The 26,601-nt window shown below is 46.7% G+C and overlaps 1 protein-coding gene across 1 annotated transcript in view; it reads left to right on the top strand.

The window, feature by feature from the left end:
• Positions 1–26,601, top strand: part of MGAT5B (alpha-1,6-mannosylglycoprotein 6-beta-N-acetylglucosaminyltransferase B) — an 82,120-nt gene that overhangs the window by 21,145 nt on the left and 34,374 nt on the right. The window contains exons 4-8 of the mRNA XM_007532512.3: positions 16,699–16,814; positions 17,221–17,294; positions 18,601–18,771; positions 19,519–19,683; positions 20,759–20,928. Of these exons, the coding sequence (XP_007532574.1) occupies positions 16,699–16,814; positions 17,221–17,294; positions 18,601–18,771; positions 19,519–19,683; positions 20,759–20,928 (696 nt within the window). The remainder of the gene's footprint in view (positions 1–16,698; positions 16,815–17,220; positions 17,295–18,600; positions 18,772–19,518; positions 19,684–20,758; positions 20,929–26,601) is intronic.

A 26,601-nucleotide genomic window follows, 5' to 3' on the forward strand; every position in this document is an offset into this window, starting at 1 on the left:
GAATCACAAAGCCCCCGTGGAAGGAAGAAGAAGGAACGGGAGAAGAGAGGACTAGTGAAACCACATGTTGGACCCAGACATCAGTGGGGCCCAGGGAGGGTGCTGGTTATGCTCTGTGTCTGGTAATTGCGTGTTCTCTCCCCCCCCCCCCCAACACACACACTTGATTGTTCTTACAACCATCTGCAGACTTCTGACTTCCCCATCTGTGTGTCCTACTGGAGTCACAACCCTGACCTTCCACTTGGATGTCCTAAAACAGCCCAAAAGCAACATTAGCTGGAGGTGAGGAGACTCACAATCCCCACCTGCCCCACCCTGAGCCGCAGGCAATGCGGACGGGGCAGAGAATGTCGGGGAAAATTCAGCCTCACAAACAGCAAAAATTCCACTCTGAGAAACAGTTTAACTTATCTGTCTAGTAAATACATTTTCATGATAAGCTTTCTCACTGAGGATACAGCTAAGTAGCTTATGAGTGCTCTCTTATTAGGAAGACTATAAGAAAAAGCTCTGGAGTGTGGAGACATGATGGAATGCAGTGTAACCACTAACATTTATTTATTATTTATTTATTTTTAATTTATTTCCTTATTGGGGAATTAATGTTTTACATTCAACAGTAAATACAATAGTTTGTACATGCATAACATTCCCCAGTTTCCCATTTAACAATACAACCCCCACTATGTCATTTATCATCCTTCATGGACCTGTATTCTCCCCACCCACCCACCCCAGAGTCTTTTACTTGGGTGCAATATGCCAATTCCATTTCAGGTTCTACTTGTGTTTTCTTTTCTGATCTTGTTTTTCAACTTCAGCCTGAGAGTGAGATCATCCCATATTCATCCTTCTGTTTCTGACTTAGTTCACTCAACATGATTTTTTCAAGGTCCATCCAAGATCGGCTGAAAACGGTGAAGTCACCATTTTTTACAGTTGAGTAGTATTCCATTGTGTATGTAGACCACAACTTGCTCAGCCACTCATCTGTTGTTAGACACCCGGGTTGTTTCCAGGTTTTGGCTATTACAAATTGTGCTGCCAAGAACATATGTGTACACAGATCTTTTTGGATGGATGTGTTGGGTTCCTTAGGATATATCACCAGGAGAGGAAATGCAGGGTCATAGGTTAGGTCCATTTCTAGCCTTCTGAGAGTTCTCCAGACTGTTCTCCACAGAGGTTGGACCAATTTGCATTCCCACCAGCAGTGTAGGAGGGTTCCTTGACCTCACACCCTCTCCAGCATTTGCTGCTGTTACCTTTTCTGATGTATGACATTCTCACAGGAGTGAAGTGATATCTCATTGTTGTCTTGATTTGCATTTCTCTGACAATCAGAGACTTGGAGCATTTTTTCATGTGTTTCTCGGCCTTTTGGATCTCTTCTGTGGTGAATATTCTGTCCAAGTCCTCCCCCCATTTTTGGATGGGGTTATTTGTTGTCTTGTTGTTGAGTCTGGCAAGCTCTTTATATATGTTGGTTATTAAACTCTTATCTGATGTATGGCATGTAAAGATCTTCTCCCATTCTGTGAGGGGTCTCTTGGTTTGGGTAATGGTTTCTTTTGCTGTGAAGAAGCTTTTTAATTTGATGTAGTCCCATAGGTTTATACTTGCCTTAGTCTTCTTTGTAATTGGATTCGTTTCATTGAAAATGTCTTTAAAATTTATGTGGAAAAGAGTTCTGCCAATATTTTCCTCTAAGTATTTGATAGTTTGTGGTCTAACATCCAAGTCCTTGATCCACTTGGAATTTACTTTTGTATTTGGTGAAATACAGTGATTCAGTTTCATTCTTCTGCATGTTTCAACCCATTGTTTCCAACACCATTTGTTGAAGAGACTCTGCTTTCCCCATGTAATAGTCTGGGCCCCTTTGTCAAAGATTAGATGTCCATAGGTGTGGGGCCTCATTTCTGGGCTCTCAATTCTATTCCACTGGTCAGTGTGTCTATTCATGTTCCAGTACCAAGCAGTTTTGATGACAGCGGCCCTATAATATAGTTTGAGATCTGGGAGTGTGATGCCTCCGGTTCTGTTCTTTTTTCTCAAGATTGTTTTGGCAATTCTAAGTCTTTTCTGGTTCCAGATAAACATTTGTAGCATTTTTTCTATTCTCCTAGAAAGTGTGCTTGGGATCTTGATGGGGATAGCATTAAATTTGTAGATGGCTCTGGGTAATATATTCATTTTGATGATGTTAATTCTTCCAACCCATGAACATGGAATATCTTTCCACTTCTTTGTGTCTTTTTCAATTTCTTTGAGTAGTGACTCATAATTTTCAGTATACAAGTCTTTCACTTCCTTGGTTAGATTTATTCCTAGATACTTTATTGTTTTTGTTGCTATAGTAAAAGGAATTGATTTCTGGATTTCAATTTCTTCTCACTTAGTGTTTGCATAGAGGAATGCCACTGACTTTTGAATGTTAATCTTATAGCCTGACACCTTACTATATTGCCTGATGATTTCCAAAAGCTTCTTGCTGGATTCTTTAGGTTTTTCTATGTATACTATCATGTCATCTGCAAATAAGGAGAGTTTGACTTCTTCTCTTCCAATCTGTATGCCTTTAATTCCTTGCTCCTGCCTGATTGCTATGGCAAGAACTTCCAACACTATGTTGAATAGTAATGGTGATAGTGGGCAGCCCTGTCTAGTACCTGATCTGAGGGGAAATGCTTCCAGTTTTTCACCATTGAGTATGATGTTGGCTGTAGGTTTGCTATCTATAGACTCCACTATCTTCAGGAATTTTCCATCTATTCCCATTTTTTGTAGTGTTTTGATCATAAAGGAATGTTGTATTTTGTCAAAGGCTTTCTCTGCATCTATTGATATGACCATGTGGTTTTTGGTCTTGCTTTTGTTGATGTGGTGGATCACATTGATTGATTTACGTATATTAAACCAACCTTGCATGCCTGGGATAAACCCCACTTGGTCATGATGAACAATCTTTTTGATATACTGCTGTATCCGGTTGGCTAGAATTTTGTTCAATATTTTTGCATCTATGTTCCTCAGAGATATTGGTCTGTAGTTTTCTTTTTTGGTTGTGTCCCTGTCTGCTTTTGGTATCAGGGTGATGTTGGCTTCATAGAAGCTGGCAGGGAGTATTCCAGTGTCTTCAATCTTCTGGAAGACTTTTCAAAGTAGAGGTATTAGTTCTTCTTTGAAAGTTTTGTAGAATTCATTTGTAAAACCATCTGGTCCAGGACTTTTATTTTTGGGGAGATTTTTGATAACTGTTTCAATTTCATTAGCTGTGATGGGCCTGTTCATGGTATCCACTTCCTCTTTACTTAGTTTTGGAAGTTGGTAGGTATCTAGGAAATCGTCCATTTTTTCCAGGTTCTCTAGCTTGGTGGCATATAATTGTTCGTAGAAGCCTCACATGATATGTTGAATTTCTGCAGTGTCTGTTGTGATATCTCCTCTTTCATTTACTATCCGATTTATTTGGGTCTTCTCCCTTTTTTGTTTTGTGAGTCTGGCTAAAGGTTTGTCGATTTTGTTTACTCTTTCGAAGAACCAACATTTACTTTCGTTGATCTTTTGTATGGTTTTCCTATTCTCAATGTTATTTATTTCTGCCCTAACTTTAGTGATTTCTGACCTTCTCGTTGCTTCAGGGTTCCTTTGTTGTTCTTCTTCTAGGTCTTTAAGATGTACAATCAGGCTGTTTATTTGTGCTTTTTCTTGTTTCCTAATGTGTGCTTGTAGCTATGAACTTCCCTCTTAGGACTGCTTTAGCTGTGTCCCAAATATTTTGATAGCTTGTGTCTTCATTTTCATTGAAGTCTCGAAACATTGTGATTTTTTCCTTGATTTCCTCTTTGACCCAGAAGTTGTTAAGAAGTGTACTGTTGAGCTTCCACATTTTGGCACTGTTACTAATCTTTTGTTGATTGTTAAGTGTTAGTTTAATTCCACTGTGGTCTGAGAAGATGCTTGGGATGATTTCAGTGCTCTTGAATTGGCTGATGCTGTCTTTGTGGCCTAACATATGGTCTATCCTTGAGAATGACCCATGTGGATTTGAGTAAAATGTGGATTCCAGTTTCTTGGGATGAATGACTCTGAAAATGTCCAATAGTTCTAGTTTATCTATCTCTTCATTTAGCTCCTTTATGTCTTTATTGATTTTCTGCCTGGATGATCTGTCAAGTTGAGAGAGTGGGGTGTTGAAGTTCCCTACTATGATTGTGTTACTGTTAATATATTGCTATAGCTCTTTCAGTAGAAGTTTGATATATTTAGATGGCTTCTCATTGGGTGCATAGATGTTAATAATTCTAAGTCCTTTTGATTGACTGATCCTCTGAGCACTAAGTAGTGTCCATTCCTATCTTTTTTAATCTTATTTATTTTAAAGTCTATCATGTCAGATATGAGAATAGCTGTTCCTGCCCTTTTTTGTGGGCCATTGGCTTGTATGATAGTTTTCCATCCTTTCACTTTAAGTCTGTATTTGTCTTGTTAAGTTAGGTGGGCTTCCTATAGACAGCATATTGTTGGGTTGTGTTTTCTGATCCATCTTCCTACTCTGTGTCTTTTAATAGGTGAATTCAGGCCACTGACATTTATTGATATCAAAGATTGAAGATATTTTAATGCCATTCTTGTAGAGTTTTAGAGTGTTTTGATATATGTCCTATTTGTGGTGGTCTGATTGTTTATAGGAGGCCTTTCAGAACTTCTTTCAGGGCAGGCTTGGTGATAGTTGATTCCTTCAACTGTTGCTTGTCTGAGAAGGTTTTGATGCTTCCATCTAGTCTGAATGACAGTCTAGCAGGATATAGTATTCTTGGCTGAAAGCCTTTCTCATTGAGCACTCGATAGATATCTTGCCATTCTCTTCTGGCCTGTAGTGTTTGTATGGAGAAGTCTGCTGCTAATCTTATGGGTTTTCCTTTGTAGGTGACTCTTTGTTTTTCTCTTGCAGCCTTGAGGATCCTTTCTTTATCCTTATTCCTTTCCATTCTAAGTATGATATGTCTTGGTATCTCTAGGTCTGGGTTAATTCTGTTTGGGACCCTCTGGGCTTCTTGAATCTTGATGTTTTTGATGGTGTCTAGACTAGAGAAATTTTCAGCTATTATGGCCTGGAAAATGCTTTCTTCCTCTCCTTCTCTTTCTTTCTCTGGTATGCCAATAATGCGTATATTGTTTCTTTTGAAGTCATCACATAGGACTCTGTTGTTGTTTTCAGCATCTCTTAGTCTCTTTTTGAGATCTCTTACTTATTTTTTAGTTGTCTCTAATTCATCCTCAATCTTGCTAATTCTGTCTTCAGCCTCATAGATTCTATTCTCTTGCCCTCTACTGCTTTCTGGAGTTCATCTATTTTGTTGCCCTGCTCTGATACTGTTTTAGCTTGTTCAGCTAGTTGCCTTCTTAGCTCAGCGATTTCAGCTTTCAGCTCTCTAATAACCATGAGATAATTAGTATTTTCTTCCATATTCTCATTTGTTGTTCCTGCATTTCTGATTACAATTTTTTCAAATTCTTTACTCACTCCTGTTATTATTTCCTTAGCTAATGTTTGGATGTTGAACTCATTGTTTTGTGCTTCACCCTCTGGAGGACTTTTAGCTGGACTCTTGTCCTGGTTCGATTCTCCAATATTTCTTCTTGTTGTTTTAACCATTTTATATATTATGTTATGAGTTCCCTTTATCAGTACTTTTCAAATTATTGGTCACTATTGCCTGGATTGACTTGTGTCTAAGTAAGTTAATTAAAGAGTTCACAGTGGCGGAAGTTAACAGTTGTTTCAATAGTATTTAAATCTCTGACTTGGAGCTCAGTGGTTTAAAAGCCTCTTTTTTTTTTCTTCCCTGTAGGCTATGGGAGCCTGAGGGCTTTTAAACTATCAATAGGCTTCAGCTTAATCACTGACTCCTGACCAAGAGATAAAGCAGGGTGTGGCAGAGATAATCCAGTGGTTATGCAAAGAGACTTTCACAGCCCCTCAGCTATGCCACCGAGGTATAGGTCTTCTGAGTTTCCTGGTTAGATCTCTGTCTCTCCCTGTTGCTGCTCGAGATTCTGAGGGTAGTAGCAATGGAGACTCAGAGTTGCACTTGGGGAGTCTCTGGGGAGTCCTCTCCTCCCTTAAGCTGTCCCCTTGTTGGTGGAGCAGACTGGAGGTGGTGTCTCAACTGATAAACTGCTGAACTGTTAGCAGTCACTTAATCTCTCCTTAGGCTCCTCTCTCCTCTCTGTCACCAGCTACATGTGTTTGTACTCACCGGTGATTTACTGGGTTTCTGTGGTCATTCTAGTCCTGTCTTGTTTCGGTCCAGGGTGGTCTCCTTTGGTATTCCTTGTTGATCCGGGAGAGGAGAGGAGAGGAGAGGAGAGGAGAGGAGAGGAGAGGAGAGGAGAGGAGAGAAAGCGATCTGCAGCTTATAGCTCCATCTTCCAAACTTATTTATTTATTTATTATTGGATAGAGACAGAGAGAAATTGAGAGGGAAGAGAGAGAGGAAAGGAAAGAGGATCCAGGCACACCTGGTTAAGCACACACACTGCGGTGCACAGGGTTGCAGGATCAAGCCCCTGTTTCCCCACCTGCAGGGGGAAAGCTTCACAAGTGGTGGAGCAAGGCTGCAGACGTCTCTCTGTCTCTCTTCCTCTCTGTCGCCTTCTCCTCTCTCAATTCCTCTCTGTCTCTATTCAATAATAGATAAATGAAAACATTAAAAATATTTTATTTGTTTATTAATGAGAAAGATAGGAGGAGAGAGAGAAAGAACCAGACATCACTCTAGTACATGTGCTGCTGGGGATGGAACTCAGGACCTCATGCTTGAGAGCCCAATGCTTTAGCCACTGCGCCACCTCCCGGACCACTTCCCCTCCCCTCTAAATTTTTCTCTGTCCTATCAAAGAAAATAAATAAAGTTAAAAAAATTAAAAAATAATCTAAAGAGAGAGAGAAAGAGACAGAGACACCTGTAGCTCTGCTTCACCACTTGTGAAACTTTTCCCCCATGGGTGGGGACCAGGGGCTTGAACCCCAGTCCTTGTGCACTGTAGTGTGTGCGCTCAGCCAGGCGTGTCAGCACCCAGCCCCACCACTAACAATACTCTAGAAGAGTGAATGGTGCATTGTCCTCATCACGCAGCTCAAGTTAAAGAGGCAGCACCCACTTGATGCGCAGCAGGGTCTCAGTGTGTCTTAGATAACATGCGCATAGGAACTGTTACAACTCTTCCAGGAGAAGGTTGGACCTGGGGAAGGGGCTGGAGTCTGACCAGCCTGGCCCCCACATTCTGCCCTCGATCCTTTCACAGGACCCCACCACCTTCCCCAAGTGGTGAGATGGTACACGACAGCTCCGTCTCTGTCTACCAGTGATGGGAACTTTGCCTACCTGTCTGCCTGCCTACCTACCTAGCAATCTATCTACCCCCTTATCTTCAGTCTTTTACCTATCTGTTCTGGTTTTTTAAAAATATTTTAAAATTTATTTTCATCTTTTGTTGCCCTTGTTGTTTATCATTATTGTTATTATTGTTGTTATTGTTGTTGGATAAAATAGAGAGAAATGGAGAGGGGAGTGGAAGACAGAGGGAGAGAGAAAGACAGACACCTGTAGACCTGCTTCACCACTTGTGAAGCAACCCCCCTGCAGGTGGGGAGATGGGGGATCAAACTGGGTCCTTAGGCCGATCCTTGCGCTTCATGCCATGTGCGCTTAACCCACTGCGCTACCAACCACCCAGCCCCCTGTTCTTTTTTAAATTTAGTATTTGCTTTAAAATGTTTTAAATTATTTTTATTTATTTATTGGATAGCAACAGCCAGAAATCAAGTGGGAAGGGGATGATAGAGAGGGAGAGAGACAGAGAAACACCTGCAGCCCTGTTTCACCACTCGCAAAGCTTTCCCTCTTCAGGTGGGGAGACCCGGGGCTGGAACCAAGTTCCTTGCACATTGTAACATGTGCCCTCAATCAGGTGCACCACCACCCAGCCCTGTTCTTTCTGTCTAAACATATATCTATTTGTCTATCTCTCTGACCTATCTCTCTAATATATGTATGCATACATGTACTTATAGAGGGATGGGTGGGTATGTTTATTGGTACAGGAGAGAGGAATCCTCTATTCTTGCATGGAGAGGGGCTGATAGACCCCCAGTCATCTGTTTGGAACCCTTTTGTTTCCCAACAGGGCAATGGCAGTGCAGCCCTGGCTGGCCACAAGAGCTGGGTTCCTTGGGTCCGGTGTGGTGCGTGTGAGGAGAAAGGCAGACATTAAAAGGACACACTTGCCCATCTGACCCCCCTCGTGTCTGGCTGTTTGTGCTTGAGTCTCTCCCTGTTTGTCTCTTGGTATGAATGTCAGCCCACACCTGTCTGCAGGAGTCTTTGTTTTAAAAGGAAAGCGATCCGCTTCATAATAAAATAACAGCTCCCAGCAAGTACGCTGGCCAGCTGCGCAGAAATCGATACCCTGTTAATTGAATGCAACCCTCATAAATCATGGGAGGAATGCAAAATTAAACTTCCTTCCCCAGGAGTCCTAGAGAGCTCATTCAGAGGCCCAGGGGAGGGAGAACCGGAAGTGCTGATTGCCGAGTGGGGCTGAAGGCAGGGCTGGAGGTGGTCCCCGGGGCCTGCTGTGAAGAGAGTGGGTGACCGGAGCCAGTGGGGCACAGACCACCTGCAGGAGCCAGAGCTGCCCATTCAGCCATGGCCCTGGCCCTGGTGGTAGACAGAGCACGGTGTCCACTGGCCAATGGTGACCTGTGGTCCTGACTGCCTCTTTGGGAGGCCCTGGGATGGCGTCCAGAAGCTGGCTGCACTGGGGTCGCCCTTGGGAACCATTCAGCTTCTGGAAACCCCTTGTGTCCAAGTAAGAGTGGCTGTTGGTCAGAGAGGGCATGAGATGCTCGGACAAATGGGCCAGGGCTTCAATTCCACCGAGTCCTGAGGACCCACCATCTCCCCTCAGGATGGGAGGTGCTGGGTACTTGATCAAAAACCTAGCTTGACAGTCTTTTACTTTTTTAATTTAAAATTATTTATTTATTTACTTTTGCCTCCAGGGTTATCACTGGGGCTTAGTACCAGCACTATGAATCCATTGCTCCTGGCAGTCCTTTTTTCCATTTTATTGGATAGGACAGAGAGAAATTGAGAGGGGAGAGGGAGCTAGTGAGGGAGAGAAAAAGATACCTGCAGACCTGCTTCACCACTCTTGAAGCTCCCCCCTGAAGGTAGGGAGCTGGGGGATCAAACCAGGATCCTTGTGCCAGTCCTTGCACTTCATACTATGTGTACTTAACCCGATGCACTACCACCTGGCCCCCTTATTTATTTATTTTAAACCAAAGCACTGGCTTATGGTGGTGCGGGGGATTGAACCAGGGATTTTAGAGCCTCAGGCATAACCATTATGCTATCTCTTCTGTGCCTTTCTAAATAGCAGTTGCGCAGACACACACCCCTAGGTTTCTGGCTCTGAGTGCACTTAGCTCTTTAGCAAATGTTGTGAGGAGTGAGCCAGCACAAGGAGCCACTCATTCTCCACCCTGCCAGAAACCCACTCATGCAGGTGCTAACAGTCTTGTGGTTTTATAAGGAAGAAAGAAAATATGTGAAAATAGGCTACAGTAGAAGGATTAAGGTCTCTGTCATTTGCACCAGTTGGAGGTGCTTTGGGCATGTTGGCTGTCAGGGAAAAGGCTGAGGTCGTTGCCCCCTGCTCCCCCTGCCCAGGCTCACAGGGCTCCAGCCTTGTGTCCTGTAACAGGCCCCACGGGGTGAGGAGGGGTGTCACCTGGGAAGTGCCAGCCAGAACACTAGCCTCTGCCACTGGTCAAACGGGTGTTGGCTGTTACCTCCAGTAGAAATAGCACCAAGCTTCACCCCTGTGTCATTCCATGGACCAGAGGAGGGCTGGTCATGGTCCTGGTGTCCTGCCCCATGTCCACCTTTAGGGATAGACCCCTGGGGAGCTGGTATGTTCCCGCCTCCCTTCCAGCCCACTTACCGGCCTCACCTTCCCAGGATGGAGGGGTCAGGAGTAGATTTTTACTATGTACCGTGGCCCAGGGCAGCTGTTCCTAGTTTATCAAGTTCAGTGCTCTGTCTTGTGCTTCAGGCTGCTTCCCGTGCTAGAGATAGAGGATTGGACTTCTGTTGGTGTGTGTGTGTGTGTGTGTGTGTGTGTGTGTGTTTATAGACAGAGAAATTGAGAGGGAAGGGGGATGTAGGTGGGGGAGAGAGAGATAGAGATGGGGGGAAGGGAGAGCGAGAGAAAGAGCTGAAGCACTATTTCACTGTTCATGAAGCTTTTCCCCCTGCAGATGGGTCTGGGGACTTGAACCCAGGTCCTGCACACTATAATGTGTGTGCTCTACCAAGTGTGCCACCATGGCCCCTTTTATGCTGGCTTTTAGCCTCCATGTGGTCCTCCCTCTCCTCTTGCATGCCTGTCTCATTGCACACCCTCCCCACACACGCACACACACGCACACCAGTCCACACCCAGGAGCACCTCTTCTCGCATGCCCTGGCAAACACAGCAGCCATGTCAGCAGGGAGCTGATTTCCTCACCGAGCAGGGGCCTTGGTTTTCTTCTCTGCCCAATGGGCCCGTTCCAGGAGTCCTGATGTTGTGCGAGCAAACTGAGAGAATGTCAAGTGCTTACAGATCTGTGCTCCATCCCAGTGGGCTGTTTTGCCCTCGCTATCGTTCACAGATGCTTTGGGAAGCACTTAGTGCCTTTGACTGTCTAGGAGGAACCCTGCCTCCCTGGGCTGGATCATGACCTCAGGGGAATCCTCCTTAAGGAATAGATCCCAGGGATGGTGTTAGTTAGTCTGCCGTAGGCTGCAGTAGCCGAGCTCACCAGCTGTGGCTGAAACAGCAGGATTGTAGCATCCCAGGGTTCAGGGATGAGATGCTCAAGACCAAGGTATGGGTACGGCTCTATTTCCTTTGTGGGTATCTGTACAAGTCCCTCTCCACGCGCCTGGTGGCTTCTGGCTGGTGACAGCATATTCCAGTCTGCACACCCTACCCTCCCTTGTGCCCGTCTGTCTTCATCGTCCCCTTTGTATAAGGACAGCAGTTCTATTGGAATTAGGCCCACTCTAATGGCCCTATTTTAACGTCACTAATTATGCCTGAAATGACCCTATTTTCAAATAAGTTCACATTCTGAGATTCTAGGGGCTTAGGCTGCAACATATGAGTTAATTTGTGGGAAAAAATTGTATCATGGGGCTAGGTGTACATGTTACCATATGTAAAGACAGGTTCAAGCCCCCGGTCCCCACCCTACAGGGAGAAAGCTTTGCAAGTGGTAAAGCGGTGCTGCAAGTATTTCTCTTCCTCTCTCCCTCTCTCCTCCTAGCCTTTCAATTTCTTGCTGTCTCTATCCAATAAACAAAGATAAAAAAATTTTTAATTAAAAAATCATATCATAAAACCGCATGAGCATAGGGTTAGTCGAATATCACCACGCATGAGAATTTTTATTTTGACCTATAAAACTTTTCCTCTCACTCTGGAACTAAATGGAATTTAGAAATGAGTGGCCCCATTGTACAGATGAGGAAGCTAAGGACCATTTTATTTAGAAATCAATGAAATGCAGTGGGGGCCCCATCTGCACCTGTTGGGTCTGTTGAGGGAGTCAGCCCTGTGGCTACTGTGGCCTCTGATCCTGTCCCCCCTCTGGCTTCCTTGGGCCCCACCTTCTGGAGGCGGCTGCATACCCACCTACCCACCCTTCCCTAACCCTCCCGCTTCGGCTCTGTTCCACTCAGTTCCCGGTTCACAGACCTGCTGTGTTCTGAGGCCTTGTGGCACCTACTTTTATAGTCATTTTTTTTAAAGCTTATCTAAAAGACTTCATTTCGGAGGCTCTGAGTTCTCAGGTTGAATCCCAGAACCATCATAAACCTGAGCTGAGCAGTTGTCTCTCCAGCACTGAGAAAGAGCTCTTGACAGCAGAGATAAAGGGAAGCCTGGACACTCTTGGTGATGAATGAAAACCATTTTTCTCTGCAGTGCTACAGATGGGCTGCCATTAAAACGACCCAAACCCTCCCATTTCTGGATGCTGGAGGTCCAAAAGCAGGGCTGATTCTCCAGGCACTAGTGGGAGGATTTTTTTTCCTGCCCCTTTGCTGCTTCTGGTGGGCCAAGTGTCCCCTGGCCTGCAGCTGCCTCTGTCCAGCCTCTGCCTCAATCATCATACAGTCAGCCTCCTCCTGTGTGTCCTCACTTGACTGTATAAGGATGTCAGCCGTGGAACTTAGGGGATCCCCAATCCAGTGCAACAGCCTGACTACCTCTACAGAGACCCCATGTCTAGATGAGGTCACATCCTGAGGTTCTGGATGCAGATGGATTTGGGGGAGCACTGCTCAAGCCAGCACAGTGGTGGAGGCCTGTGCAGGGCAGTGCCACCAAGGAAAGCAAAGTCCCTTTCTTTGACAACTCAGGACTCTGTTGGGAATTTTTTTTGTGGGAGAGGCACCTTCTAAAAAGTGGAATGGACTCCATTCCAAGGTCTCTGGTGGCCTGACTGGGCCCCTGGTGAGAAGTCAGGAACCCCTCAGCTCCTATCCTTTCCTGCCTGGCAACAAGTCCTGTCCTCCCAGGGCCCCCTTTGTAGCCTCCCACCCCGACCCAGTGACTGTGAGAGGCTCTGGCTTGCAGACTGTGGCCCACATTTTTAGCCACCCAGAACTTCCAGACTGAGGAGTGTCTGTCCTGCCCCCTGGGTCAGTGGGAACATTCCACTGTCTCATTTGGAACTTATTTCAGAACTCATCAAAGGTCAGAGTGGCCCATTCCTCCTCTGATCTGACCCAGGCATTCTCAGTGGTAATGGAAAGTGGGTGGAGAGTGGTTCTTAAGTGTGTGTTTACAACACACACACACACACACACACACACCATAGATATTGCCCTGGGGTGATTCTGCAGTTCACAGTGTGTAAACATCAGCACAGTATTTGTGGTGTTGACATTCCCAATGGGGAGGGTGAGAAGGGGAAAAAATACCCCAAAACAAGTCTTTGGTGGAGGAACCCTCTGCAAAACAGGCAACAAATCCCACCCTGGCCCAAATCCACTTTGCTGAAAACCTCTACCCCACAAAAACCAGTAATAGAAATGATGCGGACAGGGTGATGTTTGGCCCCGTTGGGCTCTGCTGTAGTGCAGACTCACTGACCCCTTTCAAAGGAAGAGAATGTTGAGGAACAGTGAGGTTAAGCAACTGGCTCGGGGTAACACAGCTCATTTCCTGGTGAATCACGGCAAGTGCAAGGCCAGACAGCATCCCAATAGTCTGAAAAGCCAGGAGAAATGGGCTGGTTCCTCCTACTTGAGGCCCCGTGGAGTCAAACAAGTGGGCTCCTTTCAGTTTTGTTGCTATTCATTACCTCATTGGAGGAGGCTGACTTAAACTATGTTCCCCCCCAAAGATGTTGAAACTCTAACAGCCAGTGGCTATAAATGTGGTTTTACTTTTATTTCTTTTTACAATGTTTTTATTTTACTTATTATCTTTACTTATTGGAAAGAGACAGCCAGAAATCGAGAGGGAAAGAGGTGGTAGAGAAGGAAGGAGACAGAGAGACACTCGCAGCACTGCTTCACCACTTGGAAAGCTTTCTCCCTGCAGGTAGGGACCAGGGGCTTGAACCTGGGTCTTTGCACATTGTATTGTGTGCACTTAACCAGGTTGGCCACCACCTAGTCCCTAAATGTGGTTTTATTTGGGCTTAAGATCTTGGCAGGTGTGCTCAGACTGATACAAGGTCAGCCTGACCCTAATCAGTCTGGCCTGGATCAGCATGGGCCTTAATCCAAACACAGGTGTCCTGACAAGAAGGGAGTATTGGGGCAGAGATGGTGAGTGGGAGATAGCATAATGGTTACGCAAAAAGACTTTTCCTACCTAAGGCTCTGAGGTCCCAAGTTTAATGTCTAGCACCACCATAAGCCAGAATTGAGCAGTCCTCTGGGAGGAAGAAAAAAAAAAAGCCATTTATACACACAGAGAAGTCCTAGTGCCACAGAGGCAGGCCTTGGAGTTACACAGCTGCAAGCCAAGGGTCATCCTGGATCTTTGGCCCCAGAAGTCAGGAGAGACACTTGAAGGCTCAGAAGGTGGCCAGCTCTGCTGACAGACACCTTGACTTTGGACTTCTGTCCTGCAGAGTGAGGAGAGAGGAAATTTGTGATTTTTAAAGCCACCAGAGTTCATGGTCATTTGTGACTGTAGCCTCCAAAGTGAAGACAGAGGCACTGTTATTTTCCACTGGAGTGGTTTCAGAGGGAAGACTGCATGTATGTGCATGCACATGTATGTCCATGTTGGGGGCTCATATCCCCACCCCTGCCCCTGCCACTTTCTCCCTCTCGGCTCCATGTCTGCTTTTCCCCTTCCTGTGCCCTATCTTCACGGCCCTTTCTGTCTTCATAGAAAGGAGGGAAGGGAAAGGGGGCCCCAGAGGGTCCTCACTGTGCTTCCTTCAGAGGACAGGTGCAGTGGGCAGGTGAGAGGAGCCCAGGTGACAGGACCAAGCCTACACTTCATCCCCACTCTGCACTGCAGCAGGCACCCAGGCCTTGTAAGGAGTAACAGAGCTTGAGTGGGAATAGGAGTGAATGTGTTCTAGAAGCCAGAACCTTCCTGGCTCTGAGACCATTGCTGGCAAAATGGGCTCTATCTCTGTGATTTTTCTTTTTTCTTTTTAATTTTTTGGGGGAAGGATTAATGGTTTACAGTAAATATAGTTATTGATACATGTGTAAAATTTCTCAGTTTTTTGCAAAACATTCACACCCAGCCTAGGTCCTCCTCCGTCATCCTACACTAAGACCTGAACCGCTTCCCTCTTACCAAGAGTTTTTACTTTGGTGCAATACAGCAAACCCAGTCCAAGTACTGCGTTGTGTTTCCCCTTTCTGTTCTTATTTCTCAAATTCTATTTATTTATTTGAGACAGAGAGAAGTTGAGAGGGGAGAGGGAGATAGGGAAAGAGTGAGATACCTGCAGCCCAACTTCACCACTTGTGAAGCTTTCCCCCTGCAGGTGGGGACCAGGGACTTGAACCTGGGTCCTTGTGCACTGTAATGTGTGCACTTAACCAGGTGCATCACTGCCTGGCCCCTGTCTATTTTTTTTATTATTATTGCCATCAGAGTTGTCGCTGGGGTTCCTCTATGCCTGTATGACAAATCCACTGCTCCCAGTGGCCTCCCCTTCCCCCCTTTTATTTGGTAGGTCAGATGAAAATTGAGAGGGGAGGAGGTATAGAGAAGGGGAGAGAACGGGAGACACCTGCAACACTGCTTCACCACATGTGAAACATTCTCCCAACCCCTACAGGTGGGTCCAGGGGCTTGAACCCAGGTCCTTGTGCATGGTGATATGTGTATTCAACTGAATGTGCCACTGCCTGGCCCTTCTCTGTAGAAGTTATTCTATTTTTAAAAACTTTTTACGGGAGTCGGGCGGTAGCGCAGCGGGTTAAGCGCATGTGGCACAAGTTGCAAGGACCAGTGTAAGGATCCCGGTTTGAGCCCCCGGCTCCCCATTGGCAGGGGAGTCGCTTCACAGGCGGTAAAGCAGGTCTGCAGGTGTCTGTCTTTCTCTCTTGTCTTCCCCTCCTCTCTCCATTTCTCTCTGTCCTATCCAACAACGATGACATCAATAACAACAACAATAATAACTACAACAATAAAACAAGGGCAGCAAAAGGGAATAAATAAATAAAAATATTTAAAAATTTTATTATCTTTATTTATTTGATAGAGACAGCCAGAGATATTGAGAAGAAAGGGGGAGATAGAAAGACAGACACCTGCAGATCATGAAGCTTTCCCTATGGAGGTGGGGACCAGGGGGCTTGAACCTGGGTCCTTGCACATTGTAACATGTGTGCTCAACCAGATGCGCTACCACCCAACCCTAGTAGAAGGTATTTTTGCAGTGAGTTAATAAGCACTGTAAATGATGCCTCATAAACTTACATAAGAGTCAAGTTGCTAGTCATCAATACAAACAGAGGCAGCCTGGGTGTTGGTTTAGGGGTGCAGACCATGGCATTCATAGCGGTAAACCTTCTTCAGATCCTGGGAAGAATCCATCCTTGGGAACCCAGCAGTCATTTACCAGAGGTTAATACATTGGCAGGTGCCCAGATTGCTTGGGGTAGAATTTATTTTGGCATCATACAGCCCTTCTGGAAAAGTAGATTCAGGGCAGCTGGCCATGCCCAGGAAGCGGGGCTGTCACCTGAAGGAAGGATGGGGGAGACTAGAGAGAGCTGCCCAGGTCTTGAGTGGAATTCTGCTGTTGCTTCTGCCTTGGGCTGTGCCCCTGGCTGTGTGCCCATGCACAGGCCCCATACAGATGTGCCTGGCACCAACAGAGGTGGCTGTATACACAGATGCCTCCACCCTCCCGCACATGCAGTTGTGGGCTTTCCTGTATGTGTGGAATGTGTGCATTAGATGGTGGGTGAGCCCCTCCGGGTCCCAGCTGGCCACAGGTAGTCAGTGCCATGGCCTGGCCTGGCTTTCATTGCAGGTTGGCATTTGGCATTTCCTGCTGCCTATGCTGACCAGCTGGAGTCCTCCCTGGAAGGTCGCCAGGGCCAGCCGGGCCAGCTCATCCCTGGTTTCTCCCCTTAGGTTCACCCCTGGGGCTGGCCTCATGGAGCGCCTCCAGGCCATTGCCCAGAATGTCTCAGACATCGCTGTGAAGGTGGACCAGATCCTGCGCCACAGCCTGCTCCTGCACAACAAGGGTGTGTGTGTGTGTGTGTGTGTGTGTGTGTGTGTGTGTAGGTGGGGGTAGGTGGGGATTGACTTCTCCACACAGCAGCTCCCCTGGCTCCTGAGCCCCTGCTTTGGGGCTCATACTACCCTGATGTGGCATGATCCTCAGAGTCCTCAGACATCCCCTCCATTCCTCTGACCACTCAGGAAACGTGGAAGGTAAACGTGGGTGTGTGCATGTAGCCTGCTCAGCCAGGCAGTGGGGCCACAGCCATTCAGACCTACTCTTCTCTGGTTCCCAACCCTCTGAGGATGGAGGGTCAGGACAGAGTGGAGCAGCCCAGGCCTCTGGGCTCCTAGAGGTGAGAAAATCCCCGCCTTCTCCGGCTTTTCCTTGACCCAGGTTCCCCGCGAATTAATCTCTTGTCCCCACAGTATCTGAAGGCCGGCGGGATCAGTGTGAGGCGCCCAGTGACCCCAAGTTCCCTGACTGCTCAGGAAAGGTGGAGGTGAGTTCTGGGGCTAAGAGTCACTGTGAGGGTGGGTAGAGGTGACCAGGAGGAGAGATTCCTCCCTGGGGACTGTGTCCTGACCTGGCACAGGCAGGCAGTAGTCAAACTTAGGGAAATTCCTTTCTATTTCTGTCTAACCAGCCAAATCCCCAGTATTCTAGTGCTTGCCATGAACTGTGGAGGGTAGGATTGCCACGCCAACAGCCTGGAGTGAATTCAGGGGAGCCTGGGCTCACCATCTCCCCTCACTCCTCCTGAGAGAACCAAAGGAGAGCCCCTGTGGCCTGGTGGGTCTGACCCTGATTTGACCCAGGTTTGTCGCTAAGGAGTCAGACATCAGTATAAAGTCAGATCACAGCGCCAGGCGGTGGTGCATCTGGTTAAGTTCACACATCACAGTGCACAAGAACATAGGTTCAAGCCCTTGGTCCCCTGCAGGGGGAAAGCTTCAGGAGTGGTAAAGCAGGGCTGCAGGCTTCTCTCTCTCTCCCTTTCTATCTCCCTCTCGCCTCTCAATTTCTTTCTGTCTCTATCCAATAATAAATAAATAAAAATATTTTTAAAAAACCAGATCGGGAGTCGGGCTGTAGCGTAGCGGGTTAAGCGCAGGTGGCTCAAAGCACAAGGACCGGCATAAGGATCCCGGTTCGAACCCCAGCTCCCCCCCCCTGCAGGGGAGTCGCTTCACAGGCAGGTGTCTATCTTTCTCTCCTCCTCTCTGTCTTCCCCTCCTCTCTCCATTTCTCTCTGTCCTATCCAACAACGACAACAACAATAATAACTACAACAATAAAAAAACAACAAGGGCGACAAAAGGGAATAAATAAAAAAATAAATATTAAAAAAACAAACCAGATCATGCCGCTTCTGGGCTCCTGGAGGCTAGGGGTCCACTCTTTCTCTCTGGCTGTGTGGGGGCCATTTGGGGGCACTAGCTCTGACCCTAGCCCGTGCTTCTTGACCTGGACCTCAGCTGAAGCCTGTTCTAGGATCATGGGGGTGGCATGCTGCTGCACCTCCTTTCCTTTGCCTTCGAACCGTGCCCTCTAAGTCCTGACCTGCTGTGGACTCTCCTGGGATTTGGGGTGTGGTCTTGTCCAGCCTTCCCTGCAGTTCTGTGTGACTCACACAGAAGATGGAGTCCTAGTTCCTCTTTGCTTCTGGTCTCTGCTGCATCTTTAGGGGGCTCTAAGCTCCGTCCTGGGGACTTTGGGGCTCCCTAGGCCCATGCTTGCAGGGATGCGGTGAGGGTGCAGGTAGGCCTGGCGCCGGCTCCCTGACCCAGGCCTGGTCCCCTCCTCAGTGGATGCGTGCCCGCTGGACCTCCGACCCCTGTTACGCCTTCTTCGGGGTGGACGGCACCGAGTGTTCCTTCCTTATCTACCTCAGTGAGGTTGAATGGTTCTGCCCCCCGCTGCCATGGAGGAACCAGACAGCCCCCCAGATGGCCTCCAAGCCCTTCCCCAAAGTCCAGGTAGGTGTGGAAAGTGGGTGGACTAAGGGACCTCCCCAGGCTGGGCATGTGGGATGGGACATCAGTGAGTGGAATGTATAATCCCTGGTAAAATGAGATCAGCCTGCTTTGCCTGGTGGGTGGGCAGGTCCCAGCCTCCTCACTGGACACAGGGTAGCCATCTTCTACGGGCTGCTATGAGGAGGGGTGGACTCAAGACAGCGGGCTGTGGCTCTGGGTGTGACCCTTTAAGGGACTGTAAGAATATAGCAATGACTTTAGCTTACTGAAGGTTTCCTGTGTCAGACACTTTATTTGTACTTAACCCCCCACCCCATCCCCAGCAGCCATTGGCATCATGTTTAATGGAGAACTGTCCACTCTGAGGCCTGGAGAGTTGAGCTCATATGCTCAGGACACATGGTCACTGGCTTCTCTGAAAGGCTGCTCAGCCTCCCTGCCATCCAAACTCCTGCTCTGACCACTACCCATGTGATCACCTAGTGACTGGGATCCCTGAGAGCTGTCACAGGGTTGGGGACAAGTGACAGATTGCAGCTGGGCTGGGGCTGACCAGCTTGGATGGGGGTGATGAGGGTTGAGAGGTGATAGCAAGATTCATCACCTGCAGGGCATCTTAGAAAAGGTGAGGAATCCAGAGCCGGCCTCAACTTGGTGGGGAGGGTGCCAGCTCTGCCCCCGGGGCAGCAGCTGGTGGTGCCATGGTGGCAGAGCTGGATTGGAGTGGAGGTTTGGATTCCATTCCAGGCAGTGTTTCGGAGCAATCTGTCTCACCTCCTGGAGCTGATGGGCAGTGGGAAGGAGTCTCTAATCTTCATGAAGAAACGGACCAAGCGGCTCACAGCCCAGTGGGCACTGGCTGCCCAGCACCTGGCGCAGAAGCTGGTGGGCATCCAGAGGGACCAGAAGCAGGTACCTTACCTTTCACATGTGTTCAGGGAGCTGAGATATTAGGGAGTGAGGTCATGACCCCCGAGTGGGCACTAGCTCGCCCCTTGATGTTTTATTGAATCTGTTTGCATTTGAGCTGGTGGTGGGTGGCAGTGGCAGGAGAGATGAATGCTTGGGTTTGGGACAGAAAGACCAGCTGCACACCTCCTAGTAGTTGTCCTGAATACTGTAGACATTTTGTTCTTGTTGGGAAGAAAAGTCTGGTGCGCTGGGAATAATCCGATTTATTTGGAAAAGTTTATTGATTCCTCTATCTGCCATCCATCCATCCATCTATCCATCCATCCATCCATCCATCCATCCATCCATCCATCCATCCTTCCACCCAACTGTCTATCCATCCACCCAACTGTCCTTCCTTCCTTCCTTCCACCCAATTGTCCATCCATCCATCCATCCATCCATCCATCCATCCATCCATCCATCCATCCTTCCACTCAACTGTCTATCCATCCATACATCCTTCCTTCCACCCAGTTGTCCATCCATCCATCCATCCATCCATCCATCCATCCATCCATCCATCCATCCATCCATCCTTCCACTCAACTGTCTATCCATCCATACATCCTTCCATCCACCCAATTGTCCATCCATCCATCCATCCATCCATCCATCCATCCATCCATCCTTCCACTCAACTGTCTATCCATCCATACATCCTTCCTTCCACCCAATTGTCCATCCATCCATCCATCCATCCATCCATCCATCCATCCATCCATCCATCTTTCTTTCTTCCACCCAACTATACATTCATACGTCCAATAAATATTTATCTGACTCTCTCATCGCCTTGCTTATTTCTTTCAGAGCCCTTATAATTTCATGAAATTGTTCCTCTTCCATCAGCGGCTAAGGGCATTGAGGCAAGATGTGACTGCCTCACTCACTCGTATTCTCAGTGCCCCGACAGTCACTTACCCCTTAGTTCCTTCATGGTGCTCAGCGCGGCATGGACATAGTGTCTGCTGGTGGCTTGGTCTTCCTGGGGATGGCAGAATCATCTGCTGACCTCTGTGTTTCCTGCCCCTAGATTCTTGTCCATATTGGCTTCCTGACGGAGGAGTCTGGGGATGTGTTTAGCCCTCGGGTGCTGAAGGGCGGGCCTCTGGGGGAGATGGTGCAGTGGGCAGACATCCTAGCTGCGCTCTATGTCCTGGGCCATAGCCTGCGCATCACGGTGTCCCTGAAGGAGCTGCAGAGGTGAGTGCTGGGGGGAGCCACTCAGCATGAGGGGAAGGGAGGGGAGGTCAGGAGGTGGGGGGAACCCCTCCTCCAGGGATCCTCGCTTCACCTCGCTCCACAGCCCATGGAACCCATCTGACGTTTTGCTGGTCTATTGATTCTAAAAGTCTCTCTCTTTTCTGATGACCATTAAAAATCTTTTTCTTCTTTTTTAATTGTGTGGCTTTCCAGTGTGCTGTCAGATGGTGACATTCCTAATTTCTTCCTCTAGCTACCCTGTCCACATCACACCACCATTTCCTTCTCCATATTGCCACCTGGTCCCAGTCACTGTGGGCTGATCCAAGGCAATATATTGGCACAGTGCTGTTCAAACAGGGTTTATTTATTTATTTATTTATTTATTTATTTATTTATTTATTTATTTTTAATTGCTGGGCTCAGTGCCTGCACCATGAATCCACCGCTCCTGGAGGCCATTTTCCCCCTTTTTGTTGCCCTAGTTGTTGCAGCCTCGTTGTGGTTATTATTGCCATTGTTGACGTTGCTTTGTTGTTGGATAGGACAAAGAGAAATGGAGAGAGGAGGGGAAGACAGAGAGAGAGAGGAGATAAAGATAGACACCTGCAGACCTGCTTCACCGCTTGTGAAGTGACTCCCCTGCAGGTGGGGAGCCAAGGCTTGAACCGGGATCCTTACGCTGGTCCTTGCACTTTGTGCCACTTAACTTGCTGCACTACTGCCTGACTCCCAGGGGGTCTCTTTCTTTATCTCCATGTTTGTGCTCAGAGGTTGACAAACACTGGCTTCTGGAACTAAGCCATGTATACATCCTGGCAAGTGTAGCCTCAGGCAATCTCTTCTGGAATGGACCGCTTCTGGTTTGCTCTGGTACCTGGGGGCCATAAGACCTTAAAAATGGTGAGATCCCCACCCCCCAGAGTTTCTGGCTTCCCTCTGCTGCTATTGGATGTGAGAGACTGGTGGTTTGATGGTGGCGGGGGGTATCTGTGAATGATTCAGTTATTTTTAGCTACATCAAAAGTTTCCTTTATAATTTTATGATATGGCATTTGCTAGCAGACATCAACAGACCTAGCATGTTGCAAAGCTTTCTCTGAGAGCTGATTTCTACCCCCCCCAAGCCCCTGTTATTATGTTTTAAGATTCATCCGTGTTATGGCACATAGCTCTAGTTCATTCCTTTTCAGTACTGTAAAATAATTCCATTTCATGAATATACCACAATTACTTATTAATATTTCCTGCCTATGGGTACTTTTCCTGTTTTCACAGTTCTTCTGGTCAGTGATAATGGATATTTTAAAAAAAGACTTTATTTACTTATGAGAGAGCTGGGAGGATAGAGAGAAGGAGAACCAGAACATCACTCTGGCAGTTGTGTTGCTGGGAAATAAATTTGGGGCCTTATAATTGAGAGTCCAACACTTTATCCATGGCTCCACATCCCAGACCAAATGGATATTCTTGTATACATCGCCAGGAGTGCCTTTGCAAGAGTCTCTCTCAAGGATAAACAGGTGCACAGTAGCTGGGCTGAGGATATGTGGAAACCCAGCTTTCCAAGAGAAAGCTAGATACTTCTGAATCGACTACACTAGTTTGTTCCTACCATGTGCAGCCTCCCAGGGCCCGTTCTTTGCTCATGCTTAGTGCTACCACACTTTCTGGTTGAGGGTGTCATGTGGATTTATGGAATCTTATTATGGTCTTAAATTGTATTTCCCTGACAACTGATAGGTCTGAGCTTCTAGTTTGTTCTTCTTACCTCTTGATGAACTGTTCATATAATTTTGTGAGGTATGATCTTTTCCTCATTGAGCTGTTGATATTATTATTATTATTATTTTAAGATTTGTATATTTATTTATGAGAAAGAACCAGAGCATCATTCTGGCACATGCAGTGCTGGGGATCAAACCCAGGACCTCATGCATGCAAGTCCTATGCTCTTCCACTGGGCCACCACCCAAGCCACAGGAGTGTCTTATAAATTATGGGTACAGATTTTATTGTTATTTTTCTAAAGTCTCCTAATTTGTGACCCATCATTTAAAAAATTTATTGTGATTTAATGTTGATTTACAAAATTATGAGATAACGGGGGTATAATCCCACACTGTTCCCACCACCAGAGTTCTGCGTCCCCATTCTCTCCACTGGAAACTGCATTCGTTCTCCCAAGGTCACAGATATGAGTTGACTGTTATTTCTATAACTATCTATCTTTTTACCTTTTTTTTCCCCCTATGGTCCTGCCTTCTCTTCCTTTTTTTTTTTTTTCTTTCAGTTTTTGTTTCATTATTGGATAGAGACAGAAAGAAATTGAGAAAGGAGGAGAAGATAGAGAAAGAGACAGAGAAATACTTATAGCCCTGCTTCACTACTCCTGAAGCTTTCCCCTGCAGGCTGTGACTAGGGGCTTGAACCTGGACCTTTGTGCACTTAACCAGATGCACCACCACCTGGCCTACCTTCTCTTCCTTTCTAAGTCACACCTACACCTATTATTACTTCCAAATGTCCTTTTTTTTTTTTTTTTCTTTTCCTCTTCTCTCTCTGAGTCTTGATAGAATTGAAGTTCAGAGTCCTCTGGTTTTCTTCCCCTAAAATTTTTTGCCCTCTGGGAGTATGGACCAGAATTCTTTATGGGATGCAGAAGGTGGGGCTTCTGGCTTCTGTAATTGCTTCTCCACTGGACATGGGCATTGGCAGGTCTATCTTTCCCAAGTGAGGTAGGGCTCTGAAGAAGTGAAGTCCCAGGACACATTGGTGAGGTTGTCTGCCCAGGGAAGTCAGGACAGAATCATAGTAGCATCTTCAATTTGGTGGCTAAAAGGAGTAAGATATAAAGCAGGATAAAATGTTTAATAGACAGGAACAAAAAAGTAGGACTACAGCATATGAGAATAGGAATCTCAGGGTGGGAAGAGGTTAGAAAGTCTATTTTAGGTGTGTTCCTCGAGGGCTATGACTAGTGAATTTTGTTTGAGTTTGATAGCTAACCTGCAGGTTAACTAAAAATATTGTCTAGGAAGTTGATGTCAGAATTGAGAATAGGACTAGAACACTGGCTTAGGGCAGAGAAGTGTCTTGTCTTTGTTACATTTTTTTTTTTTTTTGGAGGGACAGAAAAATCTTGATTTTAATGTAATTAAAGTTAACAATCTTTTTTTCTCCCCCTTTTTTTTCCTGTTGTAACTTCCCGGCCAACTCTTTTCACATAAACAGAGGCAGAAAGAGTAAGGCACCATAAAGCGCTGAAGTTTCCCTCAGAGTGGGGGCTGGGATCAAACGTGTATCACAAATGGCAAGGCAGGCACCTTTCCACTTGAGCTATCTTGCAAGCCCAAATCCTTTCTCTTTCTTTCTTTCTTTCTTTCTTTCTTTCTTTCTTTCTTTCTTTCTTTCTCTCTTTCTTTCTTTCTCTTTCTTTTCTTTTCTTATTATTTTTTTATTTTTATTTTTTTTGTATTTATTTTCCCTTTTGTTACCCTCGTTGCTTTTCATTGTTGTTGTAGTTGTTATTGTTGTTGATGATGTCATTGTTGTTGGATAAGACAGAGAGAAATGGAGAGAGGAAGGGAAGACAGAGAGGGGGAGAGAAAGATAGACACCTGCAGACCTGCTTCACCGCCTGTGAAGTGACTCCCCTGCAGGTGGGGAGCCGGGGGCTTGAACCGGGATCCTTATGCTGATCCTTGAGCTTTGCGCCACCGCCCGACTCACTCTTTCTTTTATTTTTTTATGGTGAGGGATTTTTGTTCTTGGTGCATTGCTATTCCTCATTTTTATTTATCTTTAAGGGAATCATTATAATTTTACTCTAGAACATAAATTAACTTTCCTTCATTATCCACTAACTTACTCTCAGGTGGTTTTCAAGCCCAAGTGAGACTCCTGTCCAGACCCTGTCCACCATCTTGATAGCTTATTGGTTCTAGATGTCTCTCTTTTCTAATCACTATTTCAAAAAATGATATTCTTTCTTTCTTCCTTCCTTCCTTTCTTTCCTTTTTTACTCTTTCTTTCTTTCTTTTTCCAGTTTTGAGGGAGAAAGAGCAAGGCCAAATCACCACAAAATCATATGTGATGCTTGGGATTGAACCTAGAGCCTCACACGTGCAAGGTGTACTTCCCCACCCCCACCCCAACCACCTTCCCAGCCACTCTGAAAAGCATTTTTCCTGGGTCATGTATGCAGATTTTCTGTCTCACAGGAGGTGGAGAAAGGGGGGTGCTGGTAGGAATAGAGCTGCAGATAATTTTAGGTCACAGGGGCCCAGCGAGCACTAGTCTTGAATACTTCTGCCGGCTCTTTAGTTCTGTTCTGTGACTTAGAGTCTGCTAATGACTCGATGAGAACTTCCAATGATCTCAGTCAGCAGACAGGTTCCAGGTGTTGACTTCTTGCCCTTCCCCCCTCCCCCCACCTCTCTGTGCTGTCCTTTCTCACTGCAGATATGCACACATGCCCTGTGTACAACCACACATGCACACCTACTGGGTGTGCATACATGCATGTGCACAAAGACATGCTTTGTGGACCCTGTACACACACACACAAACATGCATGCCTTTGGACACATATACGTTGCATCACACACATGCAAACACATAACTCAGCATACACCCCAGTGCTGGACATGTAGCACTCTGCCCATGTGTGCAAATGTGGATACATGTGCACACACATGCATGCACACATGCCCCACACAAAGCCTGTATCTTCTCACCAGCCTTTCACCCCTGCCAGGCTCTTGCAGAACTGAAATCCCCAGAATCAGGGACCCCAGAGAGCGGCCACCACCTGTCTCCCTGACTCTTAGTGTGCTTGAATGGGCAGGTCCAGGACTGTGCCTGGCTGGCTCTGCCCTTGGTTTCCTGTGGGAACTGTCTGTACGTGTGCATGATCTTGTCAGCCAGGGCAGAGTCATGTCAACAGCCCTAGGAAGGTGTTTTCTAAAGCTCCTATTCCATGTAGTTCTAAAACGACTAGAAAGAAGAACAAAATGGAAACCGTCTTTCCCCAGAGACATAATATAGTCATATTGTCAAAATCAGCAGCATCAGCTGTGATTGGAATGAGTTCCAGGTGGGGATTCTTCAGCCCAGCTGCAGCCTAACCTCCTCACACACACACACTGTATAACTGAGCTCTACTCCTGGCTCTTTGATTTCCCGTATCTGGGGCTGAGCCCAAGTGTCAAGTGTTTAAAATCCCAGGTGATTTGAATGAGCAGAGAGAAGTAGGAGTTGAGACCACGGCTTTTCTTTTTCTTTTTTTTGCCTCTAGGGTTATTGTTGGGGCTCAGTGCCTGCACCTGTTGGGGCTCAGTGCCTACACCATGAATCCTCTGATCCTGGAGGCCATTTTCCCCCCTTTGTTGCCATTGTTGTTGTAGCCTTGTTGTGGCTAAAGTTGTTGTTGATGTCGTTCGCTGTTGGATAGGACAGAGAGAAATGGAGAGAGGAGGGGAAGACAGAGATGAGGAGAGAAAGATAGACACCTGCAGACCTGCTTCACCGCCTGTGAAGCGACTCCCCTGCAGGTGGGGAGCCAGGGGCTCGAACCGGATCCTTAAAACGGTTCCTGAGCTTTGCGCCACATGCGCTTAACCCGTTGCGCCACCACCCGACCCCCGAGACCATGGCTTTTCTAAGTACTCC

This window comes from Erinaceus europaeus, chromosome 12, assembly GCF_950295315.1.
Source record: "Erinaceus europaeus chromosome 12, mEriEur2.1, whole genome shotgun sequence".
NCBI classification, from domain to species: Eukaryota; Metazoa; Chordata; class Mammalia; order Eulipotyphla; family Erinaceidae; genus Erinaceus; species Erinaceus europaeus.